Below are 18,826 nucleotides of genomic sequence, written 5' to 3'. Positions count from 1 at the left end.
GCCCCTTTTGTGACCCTTGTCCTTTCCACTTCTCCATTGCCCATTTCCTCTTTTTCCCTTACTTCTTCCCTGCCCAAACCTTGCTGCCCACACCAATTGGTAAACTCCTCAAATCAAGACTGGGTACAGAGTTCCAGGTGGGAGAGAAAAGGGCTATCATGGGGTCTTAGGGAATTTTGAGGGGCAAGTTATCAGAGCTCTGTCTCTGAACAGGGCTAGAGTGAGATGGCGGGTTTAGATAGCCTTTCCCAAGCATGGGTGTTGCCTCTTTCCACGGTAGCAGGGGCTTGGTCACTGAAGGACGGAGACGTAGGAGACTGGATCTCCTAGCTCCCTTGGTTGGCCCTTCCGGGAGCCGCCCGGTCTCTAGTGCAGGAAGGGGAAGGGGCCAGAGCTCAGAGGAAGGCGTGGCAGGAAGGGGGCAACGCTGTGGTCAGGGAGCCGCTCGGGAGCCGCTCGCAGAGCACAGCTGCACGGTGCTGTCAGAGCGTCTGATCCCCAGCTCGCGGCCCCTCAGCCCCTGCCCAAGATGTTTCCAGCAGTGGTCTTGCTCTTAATCCTTTTGGTTGAACAAGCAGGTAAGAGGGTTTGGTGAGGGACAGTGAGCTGGGCTCCAGGGTGGGAATCAAGGGCATGTGTCTGAGGGCTGAGGCAGGGACAGACAGAGGGAGGCTGGCACTGGGAGGATGGGCACAGAGACCCTGCGGCTGGTCCTGTCCAGTCTCTGTCAGGGCGCAGGACTTGTAGTTCCCTCCTTTCTTGTCCCCTTCTTACTTTTTCAGGACTGATACACACGTAAGTCTTCAGTTTGGCAGAGGAGGGGAGTGGGTGTATGACATGAAAAACTGGTCTGGGGGAAAATTCCGTTTCTCATGATCAGCGTTTTCTGTGGGGTGCCTTTGGTCTTATCCATTGGGAGCTGATCTCTAGCTGGTTAAATAATATTCATAAAGCCCCCTTTAGGAAGGCAGGGGCCTGTCCTTGTGTTTAGGAGTGAGGCAAGGGTAGTCAAATACGTGATTGCGGCTTCTGTGGGTCATCACTAAGGCACAGTTGATGTGAGGGTGGGGGCAGCGTACAATGCCCCGTTCCAGAGAGCTGAACGTCAGCTGAGAAATGGAGGCAGAAATGGGAAGTCCTCTGCAGCTCTGAGGCTCCAGGCGTTCTCTAAACTCTCCTCGCTCTGTCTGCGTTGTCTGTGTTTTGAAGAGGGATAGTTACAGCTGGGGTTCGGGGAGGAAGAGGTTAGTGAAACTTAAGGGAAAGTGGGGAAGTTAAAAGGGATGGACTGGGATGGAGTGCCACCAGCCCAGCTGTGAAGATGGAAGGACTAAGTGAGCGGCCAGTCTGCTGCCATGGGATGAGGGAGCAGGGACACTGAGGCATAAAAGAGAGGGCACAAACCTGGAACGCAGAAAACCTGAATTTCAATTCCAGCTCTGGCACTTCACGCTATGACCCTAAATGAATTACTTAGCTTTTCTGAGCCTTGGTTTCATCATCTACAAAATGGCGATGATGTTTCCGTCACGGGGTAGTTTTGAGACTTATGTAATACCGTGTGTGAAAGAGTGTCACAGAGTAAAACGTACTTCACCCATATGTCACATGCCCATGAGCCCTCTGATAGGGGTCAGAGCAGATAGAGGCTGGAGCTCAGACTTTATTTGATTTTTTTCCTTGCACGAGACTTCCTCTCTCAGTGGCCCAGGGTGAGTAACAGGGCAGAGTACCCGGAGCCGGAATCCATACAGCTTGTGGTCATTCCCTTGAGCCTGGGCTAAGACACTTGATCAGCCTTATGTGCAGAGCCATCGGTATCTATAAGGCCAAGGAAAGCAGGCACCTTGTTTTTACATATTTAAGTGTCTTAGTTGGGTGGGGGGGGTGGACAGAAAGTGATGTGGCTGAGGCTAGATGACCCATAATAGAGTGATTGCCTTCCCTCCTTTCCTCAGCTCACATCCTTCCTGTCCAGCCCTTAGCAACAGGTCACAGGACTTAGCAGAGACACCCCTGTGGTTTCTTTGCTGAAATTTGTCACTGCCTCCACTCACTTGACCCCCCTGGGCCGAGGTTTTGGTCTTGGCTCAGTGAACTCAGATGGGTCCCTTGAGGGCTATGGAATGCTCAGTGGTGCCTGAAGAACCCCCAGTGCTAAAAAGAGAGGGTTGGGGGCTGAGGGGGAAGCGCTCAACTCTCAGAACCTATAAGTTCCATCACAACAGAACTGTTCACACTTCCTGTCCTACCCCTAGCCTAGGGTGAGGAAGAAGAGGGAGAGGTGAGAGAAATAGGAATCTAGAGAGGAAGATGAAGTTTCTTCCCTGGGACAGTGCCCCTCCAAGTCCCGTCCTACCTCCCAGAGCCCTTTCTTTCTCTCCTCTGAGCACCAGATCTTTCCTGCTGCCCCTGACCCCATGGGTACCCTCTGTCCCCTCAGCGGCCCTGGGAGAGCCTCAACTCTGCTATATCCTGGATGCGATCCTGTTTTTATATGGTATTATCCTCACCCTGCTCTACTGCCGACTCAAGGTAAGGCTGGGCAGCGTGGGATGAGGGCTGGAAGGAGAAGTGGGAGGGTGGTGGCAGCATGGCTCCAAAGAGAGGGAATAAAAGGGGTTCCCCTACAACGTTTGGAGGTGGGGTTGGGCCACTAACTTCACCTTTACTGATGGTCTTTCCCCTACTCCAGCTGCAGGTGCGAAAGGCAGCTACAGCCAGCTATGAGGTATGGACCCTTCCTCAACTGGGTATCAACAATTTTTCAGTCTCTCAGCCCTTCTGGGGCTTTAGCCTTGGGATCTGCGGTCTCTGGGGGGCATGGGACTCAGGTGCTGATCTCTGTAAGCTTCAGAGGTCCCCCTCCTACCTCATCCTACCCACCCTGCCACCTAGCCAAATCACAAAATATTCAACAGGTGACGAGGAAGAGTCAAGTGTAGAGTGACAAGGCGTACATGAGAGTGTTGTATGTTGTGTGTATATGTGTGTTGGTAGCCATATGGGCAAATGTGCATTCATGCCCCAGAGTATCCATGGGAGTGCCCTCTAGCCCAAGGGGGCCAGCCACCCCTGGACACATACCTCCCGGGGTAGGGAAGAAGATGCTGAGGGGCCCTGGAGATGTGGGTCTCTAATGCCTTGCCCTTTTACCTCTGCAGAAATCAGATGGCATTTACACGGTGAGTGAACCTGCCTCCCAACCCCAGTCCCAGGAAGTCAGCAGAAGAGGGTGGGCTTTTGAGTGAACTTTGGAAGGGGTAGGGCCTCTGGGGGTGGGTAGGAGGCCCTGTGATGGGCTCAAGCTCCTGACTGTCCTCTGACTTCCACCTCCAGGGCCTGAGCACCCGGAACCAGGAGACTTATGAGACCCTGAAGCATGAGAAACCGCCACAATAACTTTAGAACAGATGCCCTTGGTCACTTCCTTCTTCCACTCTCCTCCCAGCCCTCGTAGCTGGCATCACATATGCCTCCCCGCTGTTAATGCCAGCTGACTCTATCCCTGTAATGATGCTATGCCCCCCATTAATAGACACCAGTGGTTCCTCCTCCCTGTCAAAGACCTCAGATGCTCTTCATTAATGTTTATATTCTAGTCTCACCTCTTTATGCCACCCTTCTCCGTTTCCCCGTCCCCAACTCCCACTAAACGATGGAAACGGAAGGCACTAACATCAATAAAGTTACCGCAGACTGGACTCTATTGATTCATTCATTTAACATACATTTACTCAGCCTCTACTAGCCTAGGCTGGATACTGAAGATATCACAAGGCAAATTTAGTTCCTGACCTTCCATAACTCATAGTCTAATAGACCAGAGCTGTTCTGCTTGATTGAGGGATGAATGCTGACTGTGACTGGGGGAAGGATGAGACCCTTGATCCCCAGGCTCTCTAGCAGGGTGCTGGAGCAGGGAGTAATGTGTTGGGGGTCTAGGCACATTCAGAGACATTTGAACCCTAGAAGTGACTTCCGCACCCAGCTTGGCCCTCTGTGTCTGACAACGGAAACGAGGTTGGGTTGCGGAGAAGCCTGGCTGTCCAACCCCAAATAGTCACCAGTCCAGATCAGAGTGGGCTTCAGGGAGCAGTGTGAGCGCAGCTCGCAATATACATGCATATGGGCATTAGCATAGCTGAAAAGCCAAACATGCAGAAGGGATGGTGCGACTAAAGCTTGTGTGATGCTCCCAATGGAAGGTTTTATGGGAACCGTGTTTTCAGTGGATTCTGGGGCAAGAGGGACCTGAGGGAGCCAGGTCTGGGTTGGAGGAGGGTAAGGCAAAGGGGAACAAGTCAGGTCCAGACGGGAGGCCAGGTCCTCCAATTGCATGGGTGAGTGGTGAAGGAATCCCCCTTCTCAGTGCCTGTCCTGTTTCGAGGCAGGATTCCCTGGTAGTATCTGAATCCCATCCCAGCCCTGTCCAAATGGGTCCAGAGTCTCCAGGCTTACCCCTAGCAACCCCCTATGCTGGGCAATACTTTGTACTGCATGGTGACTTACACTTTTCAATGTGTTTTCCATCATGTCGTACCATTTGATCCACTCATTAAAACTGTGAGGAAATTCAGGCTCTTTGAAGTTAATTAACCTGTCCAATGTCGTCTTGCAAGTGACAGACAGATCTGTGTCCCTGCACATTTTGTCACATGAGGAAAAAATAAATAGACACTGAGAAAGAAAGGGGAAGAAAGTAGTCACGAGTGGTAAGGGTCTTAAAGCCCAGACTGAAGAGGTTGGTCAGCATACAGATGAGCGGGGGAGGGATAGACTGGGAGTTTGGGATTGACATGTACACACTGCTATAGTTAAAATAGATAACCAACAAGGACCTACTGTATAGCACAGGGAACTCTGTTCAATACTCTGTAATAACCTAAATGGGAAAAGAATTTGAAATAGAACAGATACATGTATATGTACAACTGAATCGCTCTGCTGTACACCTGAAACACAACACTGTTAATCAACAAAACTCCAATATAAAATTAAAAAAAAATATATATATATATATACAGAAGAAATTGGAGCTATCTCTGGTGTCTGGGGAAAAGGTGATTTCAGATGAGATATGACGAATGAGTCAGGGTAGAGAAGTAACTCTTTTAAATATAAAGTGGAAGTAAACTTTTATTGGAAAATGCCCATTTTCCCATTTTGGGATTGTAAGTCTCCTGCATCAGTCCAGCCTGACCTCCATTCCATTTTGATTTAATCCAGGTATCACAGCTACCAAAATTTCTCAAGTCCCTCATGTCCATCAAGTTGGAGACCTGTTAGGCCTTTAACTGGCTACCACGTCTACTAGCTCCAGGCTCTAAGATGGCTACCAGAACATGGGCCAGTTCCATGAATAGCACCCAGGTAATAGTGGGGGACAGGCTTGGAATGGGTGTTCCCAGACAGGGGGTCTAGGTGAGAGGTTTCAAATGGAAGGATTAGAGCACCTTCAGGGAGAGGAGTTTTTTATTGCAGGATGGGGGAAAGCACAGTGTTCCCCTGGCTCAGAAGGGAAGGGAGGGGCCTTGGGTGACACCTTTGGACTCATTTTGGGGAAGCTTTCTCCTCTTCATAGTATGATAGAGGAAATTCTGAAGGGTGCTCTCATTTCCCGTGACCTTCAGGAGTCTAGGGATTCAGTTCATGAATCTTTCATGCCTTTCAAGGTACCATGTCCACGGCAAAGTCTCTTTAGTTTCTCCTGCAGGGCCATTCCCAGGCCTGTAGAAAAATCCCTGGGGTTTGGAGAAGAGTCACAGGCACCCCTACTCTGTCATTTCCATCACTGGTCTCTTCAATCCTTTCTCCACCCCTTCACACCAAAACCCCTCTCCTGTTAGAAGCAGATTTCTCTTTGTTCTCCCTCCTCCTCTTCCCCCACTACCCCTACTTTTCCCAGTCCCCAAAACATACCAGGCTCACAACTTGATTCCTTCAATATTTATCGTAGAAAACAAGGAGTAGGTAGGAAGAGGAGCTCTAGGCCTGGCCAGTGGGTGTTCCAGGGGCCAGCTGGGGATGGAAGACAACAGTCTAGGCAATGCACTTGGCAACAGGCTGTGTTTTGAGGTCCAAAATACTGTCCAAGAAGTTAATCAGATCAGTTCCAGCCTTCTTGACGAGGGGCGTCAGCTGCTCCTGTGCCTTCTCAAAGTAGGCCCTGGATATGTGAGGGATTAGAAGTCAGGATGAGGGACTGGTAGGGGCCTTCTTGGTAGTGGGAGGTGAGACCCAAGTCCCCAAACCCTAGTGCCTGGTCTATCCTGGCATGGCAAAGCTCCTAGGGGGAGAGGCAAGCCCTCCGCTGGGCCGAGATAGAGATAGAACAGACCATACAGATAGAAATTCAAAGCCCAGTTCCTGCTACCCCTATCTGTCCAAGAGGTCCATGGGATCTGTGGGGTGATGAAGGAATTTTCTCTACAATTTAAACCTCATGCTCCCTAACCCCCACCCCTTAGCTCAGTCTTCTGTAGGACCTCCCAGCTTCCCCTCTTTCTCTCCATAGCCCCCTGGTCCATGAACCCCCTTTGTTGAGACTTACTTGGCCTGGTTTGGAAGCTCTGAGCCCTTGGCCTTCTCCAGCAGGTCCTTGCCGTAGTCGGTCGCAGTCTGGAAGTACTGAGAGAACAGGCTCTGCAGATTCGGCAGCTCTGCCTGTCTCCGAACCAAAGCCCCTGCACATACACAGAAACACACACACGCACGCACACACACACACACACACACACACACACACATCCTCAGCTGAGTCCCCAATAATGAGTCCCACATCTCTGCCAGTATTCAGCCTCAGCTCTCAGCTCTCTCCCCAAACAGGTATCCAGCTCCAGGTCTTTGGATGCACTTTCTGGGCTTTAGAGAGGGAATGATTTTTCTTTTAAGCTCTCTGGTTGCCAGACCTGGGCATAGGAGAACAGACAGATGGGCAGCTAGGACCCTTTTCCTCCTTGGGACCCCTCTTCATAACACACCCACCTTCAAGGCTACAGATGGTAAGGAGCAACACAGTCATTGGAAGCAGCTTCATGGTGTTAATGGAAGGGAAACTGGCCTGCGAACAGGTGAGGGCAGGGAAGGTCACTGAAGCGAATGGGCTTCAGCCCCTCCCCAGAGACCCCTACCTACATGTCCACGCCAACCTGGTTCCCTCCCTTTCTACAGTTAAATCTTTGGATGCTGCCCACACCTCTTACTCCCTTACTTTACCTAGTCAGCGTTGCTGTCCTTGCCGTCTGTGCCTGGCCTGGCTAGGGAGGCAGGGGCTATATATCTGTATGCTTCCCCACCCCCCTGTCAGGTGACAAGTACTTTGGAGGAGTCCAGTGGGGCAGGAGCTATACTGGAGTAAACAAGTTAGAGAAATGGAGGGAGGAGAGGACAGCACATAGGGGACTCATGGTGATGGGGTAGGAGGCAGGGGGTGCAGGCCTTAATGGATGCCAAAGGGGTATACTTTAGGCTTATTCAAGATCCATTCCTTTGGGGCCTGGGCCCAGTAGTCCTTGGATTTGAACGCTTCAGGAAGCAGGATTCCTAGGTTTTTTTTTCTCTGGAAAGCTCTGACATATCAAGCCCTCAGCCCTTGGTATCTTTGTCCCATTATGGGTATATTTCATCTCCCAACCCTATCCCCCATCACTGCAACTTGGCAGAGAGGTATTGGGGAACAGAAGAAAGGACATAAAATCAGAGACGGGGTGAGGGGAATGCAGGTTAGGACAATAAAGGTTAGGGCCAGAGGCCAGGTGTGATTGACTCTGTACCTTTTTGAGTTAATGTGTAATGAATGAGATGGGAGAGAAAACACTAGAGCCGATCAGTGAGCACAGCCCACCCCCAATAAAACAAATTCAGAAAGCAGCCACCGCCCTCCCCCTGAATTGGAGTGCTCTGGCAGGAAAAGAGGTGAATGAGAGGCTTCTACCAAGGATAAAGGTTGAAGGTCTCTGGGCCTTTGATCACCTTACCGGTTCTAGGCAGTGGTCAGCCAATATGAGTCAGCAGGAGCCATAGCATCCCTCTGACCAAGGCCCTGACCCTTGTCCCAGCCCTGACTGTGAGGGAAGGCAGAGGTGCATTCCCCACACCCAAGGTATTTGGGTGAAACCAGCTAAATAGATATCAGAAGTATTTGTATCTTTCATCCTTTTGCCCTCAAAGTATACGTAGAGCATTCCTGGGAGATGGGAGTGGTGATGTGAGAGCTAGTGGGGAGGCGACCAGAGCCTAAGAAATCTTATTCTATCTTCAACTATTCCCTTGTGGAGCACTTAGTTCTTGAAGGGCACTCCATTGACTTGTCTGTAGCTTTGGAGTGGAGCGCATTGAGGGCAGGAGTCCATATTCCTCGATTTTATTTGCCAACTCTGCCTAAGGAACCAGGGAAGGAAGGATTAACTTCAGGGGTCAATTGTTTCAGGGAATAGTTCTGCTAGAATTAAGGCTGCAGCCCCTGCTCTTCTACCCCAAATTCTCACACCCATTCCCATTCTACCAAGACGACAAGAGCGCCAACTTTGAGAGGTGCAGACCTCCAGGAGGGAAGTGTAGGTCCATTTGCCTACGGAGAGCTGTACCTGTGCGTCGAACTCATTTGGAGGTGTACTGTGTACTGTTCAGGACTGTGAGGGGGAGTCCCCAGGGCCTGGGAGGGTGGGGGCCGCCTAGGGGTGTTCCGAAGCAGTGTTCGAAAGAAGTTTTCACAGTCGTTCTCTCCGCCACCCTTCACAAAACGCGTCTCTAGGCTATATGGTGGAGGGAACTTCAGTGGCTCAAGCTCCAAGATGCTCCCTCTAGTGTCTTGCACGCTCAAAGGTTTTTCCCGACCTTGGAAAGGCAGGGCGATCTAAGGCCACCTACTTGAGTAAGTCTTAAGCAGCTACCAACAAGTCCCGTCTGTCTCTGCAGTGCCAGGTTGGAGCTCTCATGATGAGAGGTCCGCCACTCCTTTGCGTCCTCCTCTCCCACTGGCCCATGCTCAGCAGCCAGGCAGCCTTTTTTTTTTTTTTTTTTTTAATCGATTGGGCGGAGCCCAATCAAGGGAGGGTTGGGTCTCTGAAACCTTTTTTTTTCGCCCGGTTCCAAGATGGTGTTCATGACTACGCTGGGAATGCAACGTGAAGCCGCAGTTCTGCCATCATTCAAGATGGCTGCCCCCATCAAGATGACCGGGGTGTGCCTGGGGGAAAGGGGCAGCATGATGGAATGAGACGGTAAGGGTTATTGCTCCATTGCAAGCCTCACCTTGAGGCATAGGAATGAAGACCAGAAAGGCTAGGAAGCTGGGTGAGGTCTGTAGTGGAGGCTAGGATTAGAGAGTGGGGGAGGGTACAGGGATGACAGGTGGGGGTGAGGGATTAAAGATGGGATGGGAGTGTGCCTGGGGTTCAAGCTCCCCACCGGTGCCCTCTCCACCCACTTTTCCTGTTCCAGGTCTAGCGTCGGACCATGTGGAAGTTTCTGGGACTGGGGAGCCGGATAATGGGGGGTGGGGCCCGTGCAGGGTAGAGGGAGCAATAGCGTCCTTTCCCAGGCGAACCCCGGCCCCTCCCCTGACCTCTGGACTGAAATGGGGAACACATTGGGCCTGGCACCGATGGGGGCTTTGCCCCGCCGGAGCCCCCGTCGAGAGGAACCTCTCCCCAACCCTGGGAGCTTCGATGAGCTGCACCGGCTATGCAAAGGTGAGAACTTGGCATCTAGGTGTCTCAAGTTGAAGGGGCAGAGAAGGGGAGGGTCTTGAATGGTGGGTGTCCAGTGATGGGAGCAGAAAAGGGGAGATCACAGCTGGGGCGGGCAGCCTCAGGGAGGATCAGGTGCTCAGTGCAGCGGAGCACTTCCTGTTACAGGACTTGAAAGGAGGTCAATTCCTCCAAAGCAGTTTCTATGGGATTGAAAGGGGAGACTACTTCATGGGGTAGGGGTTCCTTGCCTGTGCTTATTCCTTCCCTTCCCCTCCCCTCCACCCACTTCAGATGTATTCCCAGCACAGATGGAGGGAGTGAAGCTCGTTGTCAACAAGGTTTTGAGCAGCCATTTCCAGGTGCTCCCACTTTTCTGGCCCCTCCTTTCAATTCCTCCCTGCCTGTCTCTGGATCCTCTTCTCCTTTCCTTTGTGCTCCAGCCTTAGCCGGGCTATATGGGACAAAAGAGAGAGAATATGGGGGCTCTCTTTACTTCCTTTCCCTGTGGGACTCGTTGCTTTTAATCTGGTGACCCTCTGTATATGTTGTAATGTTTGGGTTTCTTAAAAGACCTGCTGGATGGGGACAAGATGAAGGGTTGGATGGGGGATTGAAATAGAGCAGAGATGCTCTCTCCTCCATTAACTTCTCTTTCCTTAGGTGGCTCACACTGTGCACATGAGTGCTCTGGGCTTGCCGGGCTATCACCTCCATGCGGCCTATGCAGGGGACTGGCAACTTAGCCCAACTGAGGTGAGGGCTCCACACACCTGGTTTATCTCCCTAAAAGCCCAGCTAGGACCCAGGTGTAGAGGAGGAGGAAATGTGTGTGTTATGAGGAAGAATGGGCAGGGCACCTCCTCTGTGTTTCTTGGGAGAGGGTGGGGAAACATTTGTGATGAGCTGGGAGTTTGTCTTTGTGGCTCCACTAGGGGGCGCCGGGTACCGTTAAAGAAATCCTACATTTGGATTTAGACTGAGTGGTGCCACCCAGCTCAGTCTTACTCTGGACACTCTTCAACAGGTGTTCCCCACTGTGGTCGGGGACATGGACAGCAGTGGCAGCCTCAACGCCCAGGTCCTGCTCCTCTTGGCAGAGCGGCTCCGAGCCAAGGCTGTCTTCCAGGTGACCCATGGTTCCTGCCTTCATCTACTGAAGCATTTCCTCTTTCTGCCCCATGAGTGTCCTGCTCTGGGGGCTCAGGGAGAGGAGCAGAGGCAACAGTGATCATAAAGAGGGAGGGAGATTTTACTTCTCCCTCTCCCTACCCAGACGCAGCAGGCCAAGTTCCTGACGTGGCAGTTTGATGGCGAGTATCGGGGAGATGACTACACAGCCACTCTGACCCTAGGAAATCCTGACCTGATTGGGGAATCGGGTGAGGAATTGGTACAGGGTTCTTTTTGTCTTGGCTGCCCACTTGCTAATGCTGGGTATGCCTCTTCATGGTCTGTACAGTTCAGGGATTAGAAAAGAAACTTTCTGGGGCAGGCTGGGGTGGGGGGCTGCTGGGGGTGAGGTAGAGGGCCTGTCTCTGTGAGTGACTCCATGTCTCCCCACCCCACAGTGATCATGGTTGCTCACTTCCTGCAGAGCCTCACTCATCGGCTGGTGTTGGGAGGAGAGCTAGTTTATCACCGGCGGCCAGGCGAAGAGGGGGCCATTTTGACACTGGCTGGGAAGTACTCGGGTATGGGGTGAGGAGGAATAGTGACAGGGAGGGAAATTCTGGACTTGGCTGGGGTCCTGGCCTGTGTTCTATTACAGTAACGCTCCTTTTCACTTGTACTTTGGTTTTTTTTTGTGTGTGTGTGTGTGTGTGTTTTTGTTGTACTTTGGTTTTGACAGCTGTACACTGGGTAGCTACCTTGAATGTGGGATCAGGTGGGGCCCATGCAAGTTATTACCACAAGGCAAATGAACAGGTGAGTCTACTGATCCCATCCCCTGCCGCAACGAGTCCCTCCCAACCTCCACAGGCCCTGCTGACCCACTATTCTTCCTACCCTCGCTACATATACGTTTCATGCGCACCTCCATTCTGCTGATCCCCTGTCAGGACTCCTCTAGTCTTCACTGAGACAGATCCCTCTCCCATCCTTGCCCATGGTTCTCAGGTTCAGGTTGGAGTGGAGTTTGAGGCAAATACGAGGCTACAAGACACAACTTTCTCTTTTGGTTACCACCTGACTCTGCCCCAGGCCAACATGGTATTTAGAGGTGAGGGTTATTCAGATGACATTCGGAGGTGCTGAGGGATTGGGGTGGGGGACAGTGGGAGGGAAGCTCTGCCTTCCTCTGCTGGCCCCTTTCTGCGAGCCCTGTTAGATAACCTAGTGTATATTCTCTTCCCCAACAGGCTTGGTGGATAGTAACTGGTGTGTGGGTGCTGTGCTGGAGAAGAAGATGCCCCCCCTGCCCGTCACCCTCGCCCTTGGAGCCTTCCTTAATCACTGGCGCAACAGATTCCACTGTGGCTTCAGCATCACTGTGGGCTGAGGTTGTCCCAGAGCCAGCCCCCATAACAGCTGGAACCTCTGAGTCAGGTGCCCTGGGGCCAGGAACTAGGCCCCTCTCAAGAGCCCACCTTGCTGGGTGACCTCTAGGTCCCAGGAGCAGAGTGGGCACAGTACATGCCCTCCTCAGAACTGGGGCTGCCGCAGAGGCAGCAGCTGAGGCAGTGGTTTGAGGCTCCCACCTCTGCCATCAGCCCCAGTTTCATCTTCCCATACTCTTATGGCTCTGGACTAAGGGAGAAGAATTAAGGGGTCTGTCTGGCTGCATTTTCTCCCCTCACTCCCACCTCCTTCATTTCCTTATGAATTAAAGCTCCTAGCCTCTTCCTCTTCAGAGCAGAAAAATCTGCATGGCATTAGCTCCCATCCTGTTTTCCATCCCAGAGTTTCCCAAGGCTGGGAAAGAAGGGCTGAAGGGCTAAATCTTTGACCCCAGAAAGTGGGGCCCACCTATTCCCAGACGGAGCTTCTTTACCTCTTAGTCCTGAGGCTTCCTCCTTCCCCATCATCTGTGCTTCCAGAGAACAACTTTGTCCCCATGGCCACCCCTCATTCTCCCCATTACCGCATGAAGAGGCAGACATTGCTTTGATCATTCACTGCAACCAGTGGGCTCCCTGTTTACTGGCTCCAGCCTCTGGTCCGAGCATTTTCCCCTTTCCAGTCCAGCATGTCCAGGTGGTCTGGGGAAGGAGGCGAACTGGGCCTCAGCTGCAGGTCTCCTGGAGCAGTGGCACCATGGTGGACAGTCCCCTGGATGTTCTCGATTTGGTACCAACATGCATTGTTAATGCTTCGGAGATCAGCCAACCGGCCCAGCAGCTTCGCATATAGAAACCTTTGGGGTCACCAGGGAAGGAGAAGAGAGATAGGCAGCTGAGAGTCTTGTCCTGAGGCCCTGACCCCCTAAACTGCCTCTCTGTGAAGCTAGGTCTGAACATTAGGGAAAATATGCTCTGATGTGACAAATGTGTCAAAAACTCCAAAGGTCCCCAGTGGGGCCTCTATCTGACACTGACTTCTCTCACCATGACGTTTTCCTTGAACCCAGAGCTCAGAGGGCCAAGTGTGAAGAAAGCCCCAGACTTTGCCAGATATTCAGCTGTGTGGAATCCGAGGATCTGGCCTTCTAGAGCAGGTTCTAGAAGGTGGGTGTGTTCTATGGTATAAAGCAACCCTCTTCTGGCCAAACTGGCACACTGAGGAATAAGCAAAACAGAAGTGGAGTGTACTTCAGAGCCTGGTTAGATCATGGACTGTTGAACCAGGGGCTGGCGTTGGCCATGAAACTGAATGACCATAACTTCAAGGGGAATGAAAAATTAAAGGAATTGGACCAATGGAGAAGGAGGGGAAGGGCCAAGGAAAGAGAGTGAACAAGATTCTTGAAAGTCTGTTTTAGTCTGGAGGAGTTGGATTGGTGAGGTGATGGATGTCATCAATCTCAGGAATGCTATTATACCGAGCCTGTGAGCTACTACTTTGCATCTCTCCTGAATAAAAAAAATCTGGGAAAAGTGAGATGAAACAGCAGTAGGAGCAATTTGAATGCCGGAACTCTATGAGATGGGAGGGAAGGACTAGACCCCCAGGGGCCCTGGTTTCCCAAAGGAAAGGACAGTAAAAGCACTCATCCTGAGTTCAGTGTCTCCCTAACTCCTTTCCACCCTGGCGCAGCCTCCACGTGTCCAGTCCCACTGTACCGGTCCCGGGGATTTTGCTGCTGGCCTTTGATATAGCTCTGCAGAGTCAGCGCTATCTCCTCTTGCAACTGATCAGTCCCCTCTCTCTGGGTTATCCCAGGCCGGTCTGTAAGATAGGGAGTGGGGAAGGACAAGGTGGGAGGTTGCGGGTGGCCTGCATGGTGCCCTGGGGAGCCAAGACTGGGATAGACCCATTCCACAGGTTTGAAGACTAAAAGGCCTGGATGGATGGATTCAGGGAGCTGGGCGTTTGGGCAGAGGTGGTGGAACAAAAGCTTCTGGGCTTTGAGGGATGCTTCCCAGGAGAGAAGAGGGCCATGGCAGCCATGAACACACACTCCAGGCTCCTGGAGCTGCAGTTGGCGCAGTGTCCTATGGAAGCCGAAGAGAACTCCAAAAACTCTTCCTGGAGCCCCACTGTGGGTTCCAGGCACACGGGCTTCAGTAGTTGTGTCACACGGACTTCGTAGTTGTGGCTCTCGGGCTCTAGAGCACAGGCTCAGTAGTTGTGGCGCACGGGCTGAGTTGCTCCGCGGCATGTGGGATCTTCCCGGACCAGGGCTTGAACCCGTGTCCCCTGCATTGGCAGGCAGATTCCTAACCACTGCACCACCAGGCTTAGGAGCCTTCAGGTCACCTCGCCACATACCATACTGAAGGGATGCATGTCCTCTACTGTTCTAGCACCATCTCACCATGCACTCCATCTTCTGTGTAGCGAAGAAGCCCGCAGAGGAAGTTTTGTGTTTGGAGACAGAAAGTGGCATTGAGTGCAATGTGACATTTCTACAGCTGCTTCCTTGAGAAGGGAGATCTGGTCCTCCATGGGCCAGAGCAGGAAACCTGCTCTTTAGACTCTAGCCTGAACTTCAGAGAGGGAGAGGAACTCCCAGTTCTGATTGAGACACTTAAAAAAGCTGGGAATTCAAGACCTGCTACTTGAAAAGGCTGAGGGATGGGTTAGTTTGGTTAGTGACCTTTTTTTGGGGCGGGGGTGGTGGTGAGGGTGGGATTATAATTTACTGGAGTGTTTTCTTCCTGAAAGGTAAGGGGAGGTCACATACCGAAAGGGGCAGGTCCTTGGTGAGCCTGATGATTTGCTCTACCATGAAAGTGTTGATGTCTGCGAAATGTGTGAGCAGAGGCAGTACAGGGAACTGGGTGGACAGCGCTGGTGATGGATGAACAGATGAGCTGGAGGCTGCAGAGATCAGAGCCTGGGTGAGAAGCCCCGGTCCTAGGGATCTCTTTTAGGCCTCTCCAGCTTTACCTTGGAAGGGTTCTGGGCTAAGGAGTCTGCCTCGGCTGGGGTTCTGGAGAAGTCCTGTCCTCTATTGGTGTGTGGCACACAGCCCCCTCCCTGAGGCCAGCCTCCTTGGGCACCCTTTTGGTAATATTTCAGCTTGAATCCTGTAAATGCTCACCCTGAACTGCACAAACTGGTCAAACATGGTGCCCACGTGGCGAGTTTGGGCCCCCAGCAGTGTCTGGACTAGCTCTTTCTCCTCAGCTGCGTCGATGCTTGCTGTGCCCGCCGCTGGGCCTGTCTTGCTTACCGCAACGCCCGGGCTTCTGCCGATGGGATCATTGTGCCTGGGGAAGGGATGTGACAAAACTGTTGAGACTAGCAGAGAGCACCTTTCTCTGTCAGCCCCTGGTCTGGGGCCCTCGGACACTGCGTAATGAAGGACGCGGGGAGGGAGGAGAGTTCTTGAGGCCTCCTTGGGCTTGGCTGAAGTCACAGGGGCTCCAGGTGGTAGGGGATTCCTGTACACTTTCCCTGACCTGTGAGGCACTGCAGCAAAAAACAATGCACTGTGGGAAGGAAAAAAAGGATGGACAATAAAGTGGGAATAGTATAAGGAGATGTTTGACTTCTGGGGGAGCACTGAAGAGGGAGGGCTTGTGATACCAAAAACATCACCTTATGTTTGCATAGCTTTATAATTTCAAGGCTTCTGAGGTTAAGTCTCACTGAATGAAACAATCCTGTGGGTGGAGAGGGCAGGTGTTATTATCCATATTTTTCAGAAACAGACTGACATTCCAGTGACAGGTCCAAGGTCACAAAATACTTAACGTGATGTAGACTGAATTCAAGATTTTTTGACTTCTACAGTTTCCTTTCCACTGCTCCATATTGAAAAGCAGTGTGACGTCATGGAGAAAGCAAGGGTCTGGTGAATACTGACTCTACAACTTTTCAGCCGAGTGGACTTGGACAAGTTGATTTCTGTTACTTTAAGTTGAATATGAGTTACATTATCTTTTGGGGGCAGAGCCTTATTACCTGGCACAGAGAAAAAAAACATTAAATAATTCAACAATTATCAAGTACCTACTAAGTGACAGGCACTATATTTGAGAGATGGAAGAGTAAAAGCAAGCCATATAAATATCTAGGGGAAGAGCATTCCAGGTAGAGGCAATGGCAAGTGCAAGTACAAGTTACAACAGTCTTGAGAAGAGTGTGCTTGGTGTGTTTGAGAATGGCATTGACGTCAGTGTGGCTGGGATGGGTTGAGCAAGGGGAAGAGTCGGAAGTGAAATCTGAGAGGTGGTATGGAGGAGCTGGCCCATGAGATCATGGACCATAAGAGAGAGGAGGAGCCCTTGGAGGTTTTGAGCAGAATAGTGACATTGTCTGAGTTGTTTCACAAAGCTTACTCTGCCTGCCCTGTGGAGAATACGCTGTGGGAGGGAACAAGGGCAAAGCATAGTCAGTGGAGGAACATAGTGGATTCTCGGGATGGAAAGGGGCCAACTCACTGTCCTTCTTCATGCCAGCATCTAGGCACTTCTGCAACCTGCAGGCTGGGCCTTGTTGACCTTCCAGCTTCCAGCAAAGGGGCACGTGAGACCGGTGCTTTTGCTGACTGTTCGCCTGAGAGGACAGAGACATTGTGAGGGTTGGGGATGGCAGCGAGCAGGTAGGTATGTGAGGGGCTGAAATGAAATGGTCACAAAGAAACTATGGGGCTTCCCTGGTGGCGCAGTGGTTGAGAGTCCGCCTGCCGATGCAGGGGACACGGGTTTGTGCCCCGGTCCGAGAAGATCCCACATGCCGCGGAGCGGCTGGGCCCGTGAGCCATGGCTGCTGAGCCTGTGCGTCCGGAGCCTGTGCTCCGCAACGGGAGAGGCCACAACAGTGAGAGGCCCACGTACCGCAAAAAAAAAAAAAAAAAAAAAGAAACTATGGTGAGAATTCCCTGGCAGTCCAGTGGTTATGAAACAGGAGGGAAGGGGGCAGGGCACAACCTTTGAAAGAATGACATAGCCCAAGGACATGACATAAACTGATTAGAACCAAATGGGTCCAAGACGGCAGACAAGTCGAGTTCCACTAGACCTTGAGCCTCAGTATACGCTCACTGTAACACATCAGCAAGCTAAATGACACACTCATAGGCGCCATGACAGTTCCCAGGCCCACCTGGGATCAAAAAGTGGGCGGTGGCTCAATTCCTGGAAATCCCCGCCCCTTCCAGAAATAGCTTGAATACTCCTCCCACTCATTAGCATATGAAAATACCCACCCCTATAAAAACTGACAACCCCAGACCCTGGTGCCTTTTCTCACCTTCTGAGGTGGCCCACACTCTGTCTGGGGAGTGCGTTTCTCTCTAAATAAATCCATTTCTTACCTATCGCTTTGTCTCTCACTGAATTCTTTCTGTGATGAGACATCAAGAACCTGAGCGTCATTAAGTCCTGAAACCAGGTATGCGATCTCAGTTGGAAGACCGTAGGTTTTGGCCGGGTTCGAGTCCTGGCCGAGAGGGTTCAAGTCCCGATCTGGGTCTAGGCTGGGTTCGAGTCCCAATCTGAGGTGCACCGTTTCAGTTAGGACTATGCGCTTTCACCGCCGAGGGCCTGGGGTTCAATCCCTGGTTGGGGAACTAAGATTCTGCAAGGCAAGTGGCCAAAAACAAAAAACAAACAAAAAAAATCTGTGGTGACATGGGCTACTCTGAGCTGTGCCCAGAGGTCCCTAGGGGTAGAGAGGATACAACGCATCTCAAGCATTTCCAGGGGGGCACAGAATCAGTCAGGAGAGCCTAGTTGGTGCTGTACTAGTTTGGTGCTTTGCAGGTAGTGAGTACCCTTGACCAAGGGGTTGTGTCCATAGGACAAGCACTCAGCCTTCCCTCTGTTATTTTGCCTCATGTTTATACAAGTGTTGAGGTTGGCAGTTTGCAGCGTGCTAGCCACAGTGTAGTCAGGCTTCAAGATGCAGGAGTGATGTAACTGGACAAGCTTGGGCATGTGCCAGGGCTTAAAGGCTGCCTGGCAGGCAGTTTGGGAGGGCGTTTCTGCTGGGGAGGAGGTTCTCACCTGAAGAAACCCTTGCAGTCCTCAGAAGTCAGGGCCTGGAAGGGATAGCCTGTGGCTCAGTTCCTGCACACACACAATTCCTCTGCTCATCCTCCTCACGGGCCATGGCTTCAGGTGTTGCAGTGGCTGTCACAGGCCCCTGAATGTCAGAGGGGTTATCAGTCAGCTCTGGACCACCCTTGACCTTCTTCCCCTTCTGCAGAGCCTCTTCCAAAACCTGCCCTCGGCCTGACCCCCTGCATTAGCTGCACTTAATTGCTTTTAGTCTCTGGACCCCGAAAATTTTCCTACCTGCTTCTCTTCCCACTCTGACCCTGCTTTCCCCTTGAGCTTAAGAGCTGCTAGTGTTTAGAGTTAGGGATTACGGCCCTCAGTATCTGGAAAACAAGGATAGAAACTGCTCCTTATCAGATCCACGTAGATTTTCCCTATTGCTGAGGAGAGAGGGAGAGAGCAAGCTTTTTCACATGACGTATGTCAACAGTAAAAGAATAGGCATGGGCTTCCCTGGTGGCGCAGTGGTTGAGAGTCCGCCTGCCGATGCAGGGGACACGGGTTTGTGCCCCGGTCCGGGAA

General features: G+C 51.8%; 4 protein-coding genes across 6 annotated transcripts; 2 read left to right on the top strand and 2 right to left on the bottom strand.

Moving 5' to 3' along the window:
- Positions 1–35: 35 nt before the first annotated feature.
- Positions 36–3,704, top strand: FCER1G (Fc fragment of IgE receptor Ig). 2 transcript variants are annotated; one of them, XM_029229219.1, is made up of 5 exons: positions 36–578; positions 2,444–2,535; positions 2,696–2,731; positions 3,165–3,185; positions 3,340–3,704. In XM_029229219.1, the coding sequence occupies exons 1-5, from the start codon at positions 530–532 to the stop codon at positions 3,400–3,402; spliced, it is 261 nt and encodes an 86-aa protein (XP_029085052.1). In that variant the 5' UTR covers positions 36–529; the 3' UTR covers positions 3,403–3,704. The 2 variants fall into 2 exon arrangements, with proteins under 2 accessions (XP_029085052.1, XP_029085051.1); XM_029229218.1 differs by lacking the exon at positions 36–578 and having other exon boundaries at positions 591–2,535.
- A 2,230-nt stretch (positions 3,705–5,934) lies between these two features.
- On the bottom strand, positions 5,935–7,247 carry APOA2 (apolipoprotein A2). Its single transcript, XM_029230956.1, has 4 exons — positions 7,219–7,247; positions 6,988–7,063; positions 6,554–6,686; positions 5,935–6,169 (listed from the first exon to the last, which is right to left on the bottom strand). The coding sequence occupies exons 2-4, from the start codon at positions 7,037–7,039 to the stop codon at positions 6,043–6,045; spliced, it is 312 nt and encodes a 103-aa protein (XP_029086789.1). The 5' UTR covers positions 7,040–7,063; positions 7,219–7,247; the 3' UTR covers positions 5,935–6,042.
- A 1,917-nt stretch (positions 7,248–9,164) lies between these two features.
- TOMM40L (translocase of outer mitochondrial membrane 40 like) lies at positions 9,165–12,276 on the top strand. Of its 2 annotated transcripts, XM_029230656.1 has the most exons (10): positions 9,165–9,224; positions 9,445–9,695; positions 9,987–10,054; positions 10,356–10,448; positions 10,720–10,821; positions 10,969–11,074; positions 11,264–11,386; positions 11,545–11,621; positions 11,814–11,916; positions 12,056–12,276. In XM_029230656.1, exons 2-10 carry the CDS (start codon positions 9,581–9,583, stop codon positions 12,193–12,195), a joined length of 927 nt encoding a protein of 308 aa, XP_029086489.1. In that variant the 5' UTR covers positions 9,165–9,224; positions 9,445–9,580; the 3' UTR covers positions 12,196–12,276. The 2 variants fall into 2 exon arrangements, with proteins under 2 accessions (XP_029086489.1, XP_029086488.1); XM_029230655.1 differs by having other exon boundaries at positions 11,290–11,621.
- A 643-nt stretch (positions 12,277–12,919) lies between these two features.
- Positions 12,920–18,356, bottom strand: NR1I3 (nuclear receptor subfamily 1 group I member 3). The gene is given in 16 exon segments (XM_029230657.1): positions 12,920–12,964; positions 12,966–13,050; positions 13,916–14,024; positions 14,219–14,255; positions 14,257–14,306; positions 14,309–14,332; positions 14,611–14,699; positions 14,701–14,758; positions 14,976–15,086; positions 15,089–15,116; positions 15,340–15,425; positions 15,428–15,508; positions 16,685–16,735; positions 16,738–16,799; positions 18,251–18,323; positions 18,326–18,356. Coding segments are annotated over 16 exon segments (1,020 nt in total).
- Positions 18,357–18,826: the final 470 nt, after the last annotated feature.

The sequence above is a fragment of the Monodon monoceros genome, unplaced genomic scaffold (assembly GCF_005190385.1).
Source record: "Monodon monoceros isolate NGI ecotype Baffin Bay Population unplaced genomic scaffold, NGI_Narwhal_1 Super_Scaffold_18, whole genome shotgun sequence".
NCBI classification, from domain to species: domain Eukaryota; kingdom Metazoa; phylum Chordata; class Mammalia; order Artiodactyla; family Monodontidae; genus Monodon; species Monodon monoceros.
This window is presented reverse-complemented; position numbering and strand designations above follow the sequence as displayed.

What these genes read in the sequence shown, in the direction of transcription:
- FCER1G (XM_029229218.1), top strand. Translation starts at nt 2,314, where the DNA reads ATGAAGTTTCTTCCCTGGGACAGTGCCCCTCCAAGTCCCGTCCTACCT. An exon ending in TGCTCTACTGCCGACTCAAG is followed by an intron (nt 2,536 to 2,695) that starts GTAAGGCTGGGC and finishes CCCCTACTCCAG; the next exon opens with CTGCAGGTGCGAAAGGCAGC. An exon ending in AATCAGATGGCATTTACACG is followed by an intron (nt 3,186 to 3,339) that starts GTGAGTGAACCT and finishes TTCCACCTCCAG; the next exon opens with GGCCTGAGCACCCGGAACCA.
- APOA2 (XM_029230956.1), bottom strand. Translation starts at nt 7,039, where the DNA reads ATGAAGCTGCTTCCAATGACTGTGTTGCTCCTTACCATCTGTAGCCTT. An exon ending in TACCATCTGTAGCCTTGAAG is followed by an intron (nt 6,687 to 6,987) that starts GTGGGTGTGTTA and finishes GTGTATGTGCAG; the next exon opens with GGGCTTTGGTTCGGAGACAG. An exon ending in GAGCTTCCAAACCAGGCCAA is followed by an intron (nt 6,170 to 6,553) that starts GTAAGTCTCAAC and finishes TCACATATCCAG; the next exon opens with GGCCTACTTTGAGAAGGCAC.
- TOMM40L (XM_029230655.1), top strand. Translation starts at nt 9,581, where the DNA reads ATGGGGAACACATTGGGCCTGGCACCGATGGGGGCTTTGCCCCGCCGG. An exon ending in GCTGCACCGGCTATGCAAAG is followed by an intron (nt 9,696 to 9,986) that starts GTGAGAACTTGG and finishes CACCCACTTCAG; the next exon opens with ATGTATTCCCAGCACAGATG. An exon ending in ACCACAAGGCAAATGAACAG is followed by an intron (nt 11,622 to 11,813) that starts GTGAGTCTACTG and finishes CATGGTTCTCAG; the next exon opens with GTTCAGGTTGGAGTGGAGTT.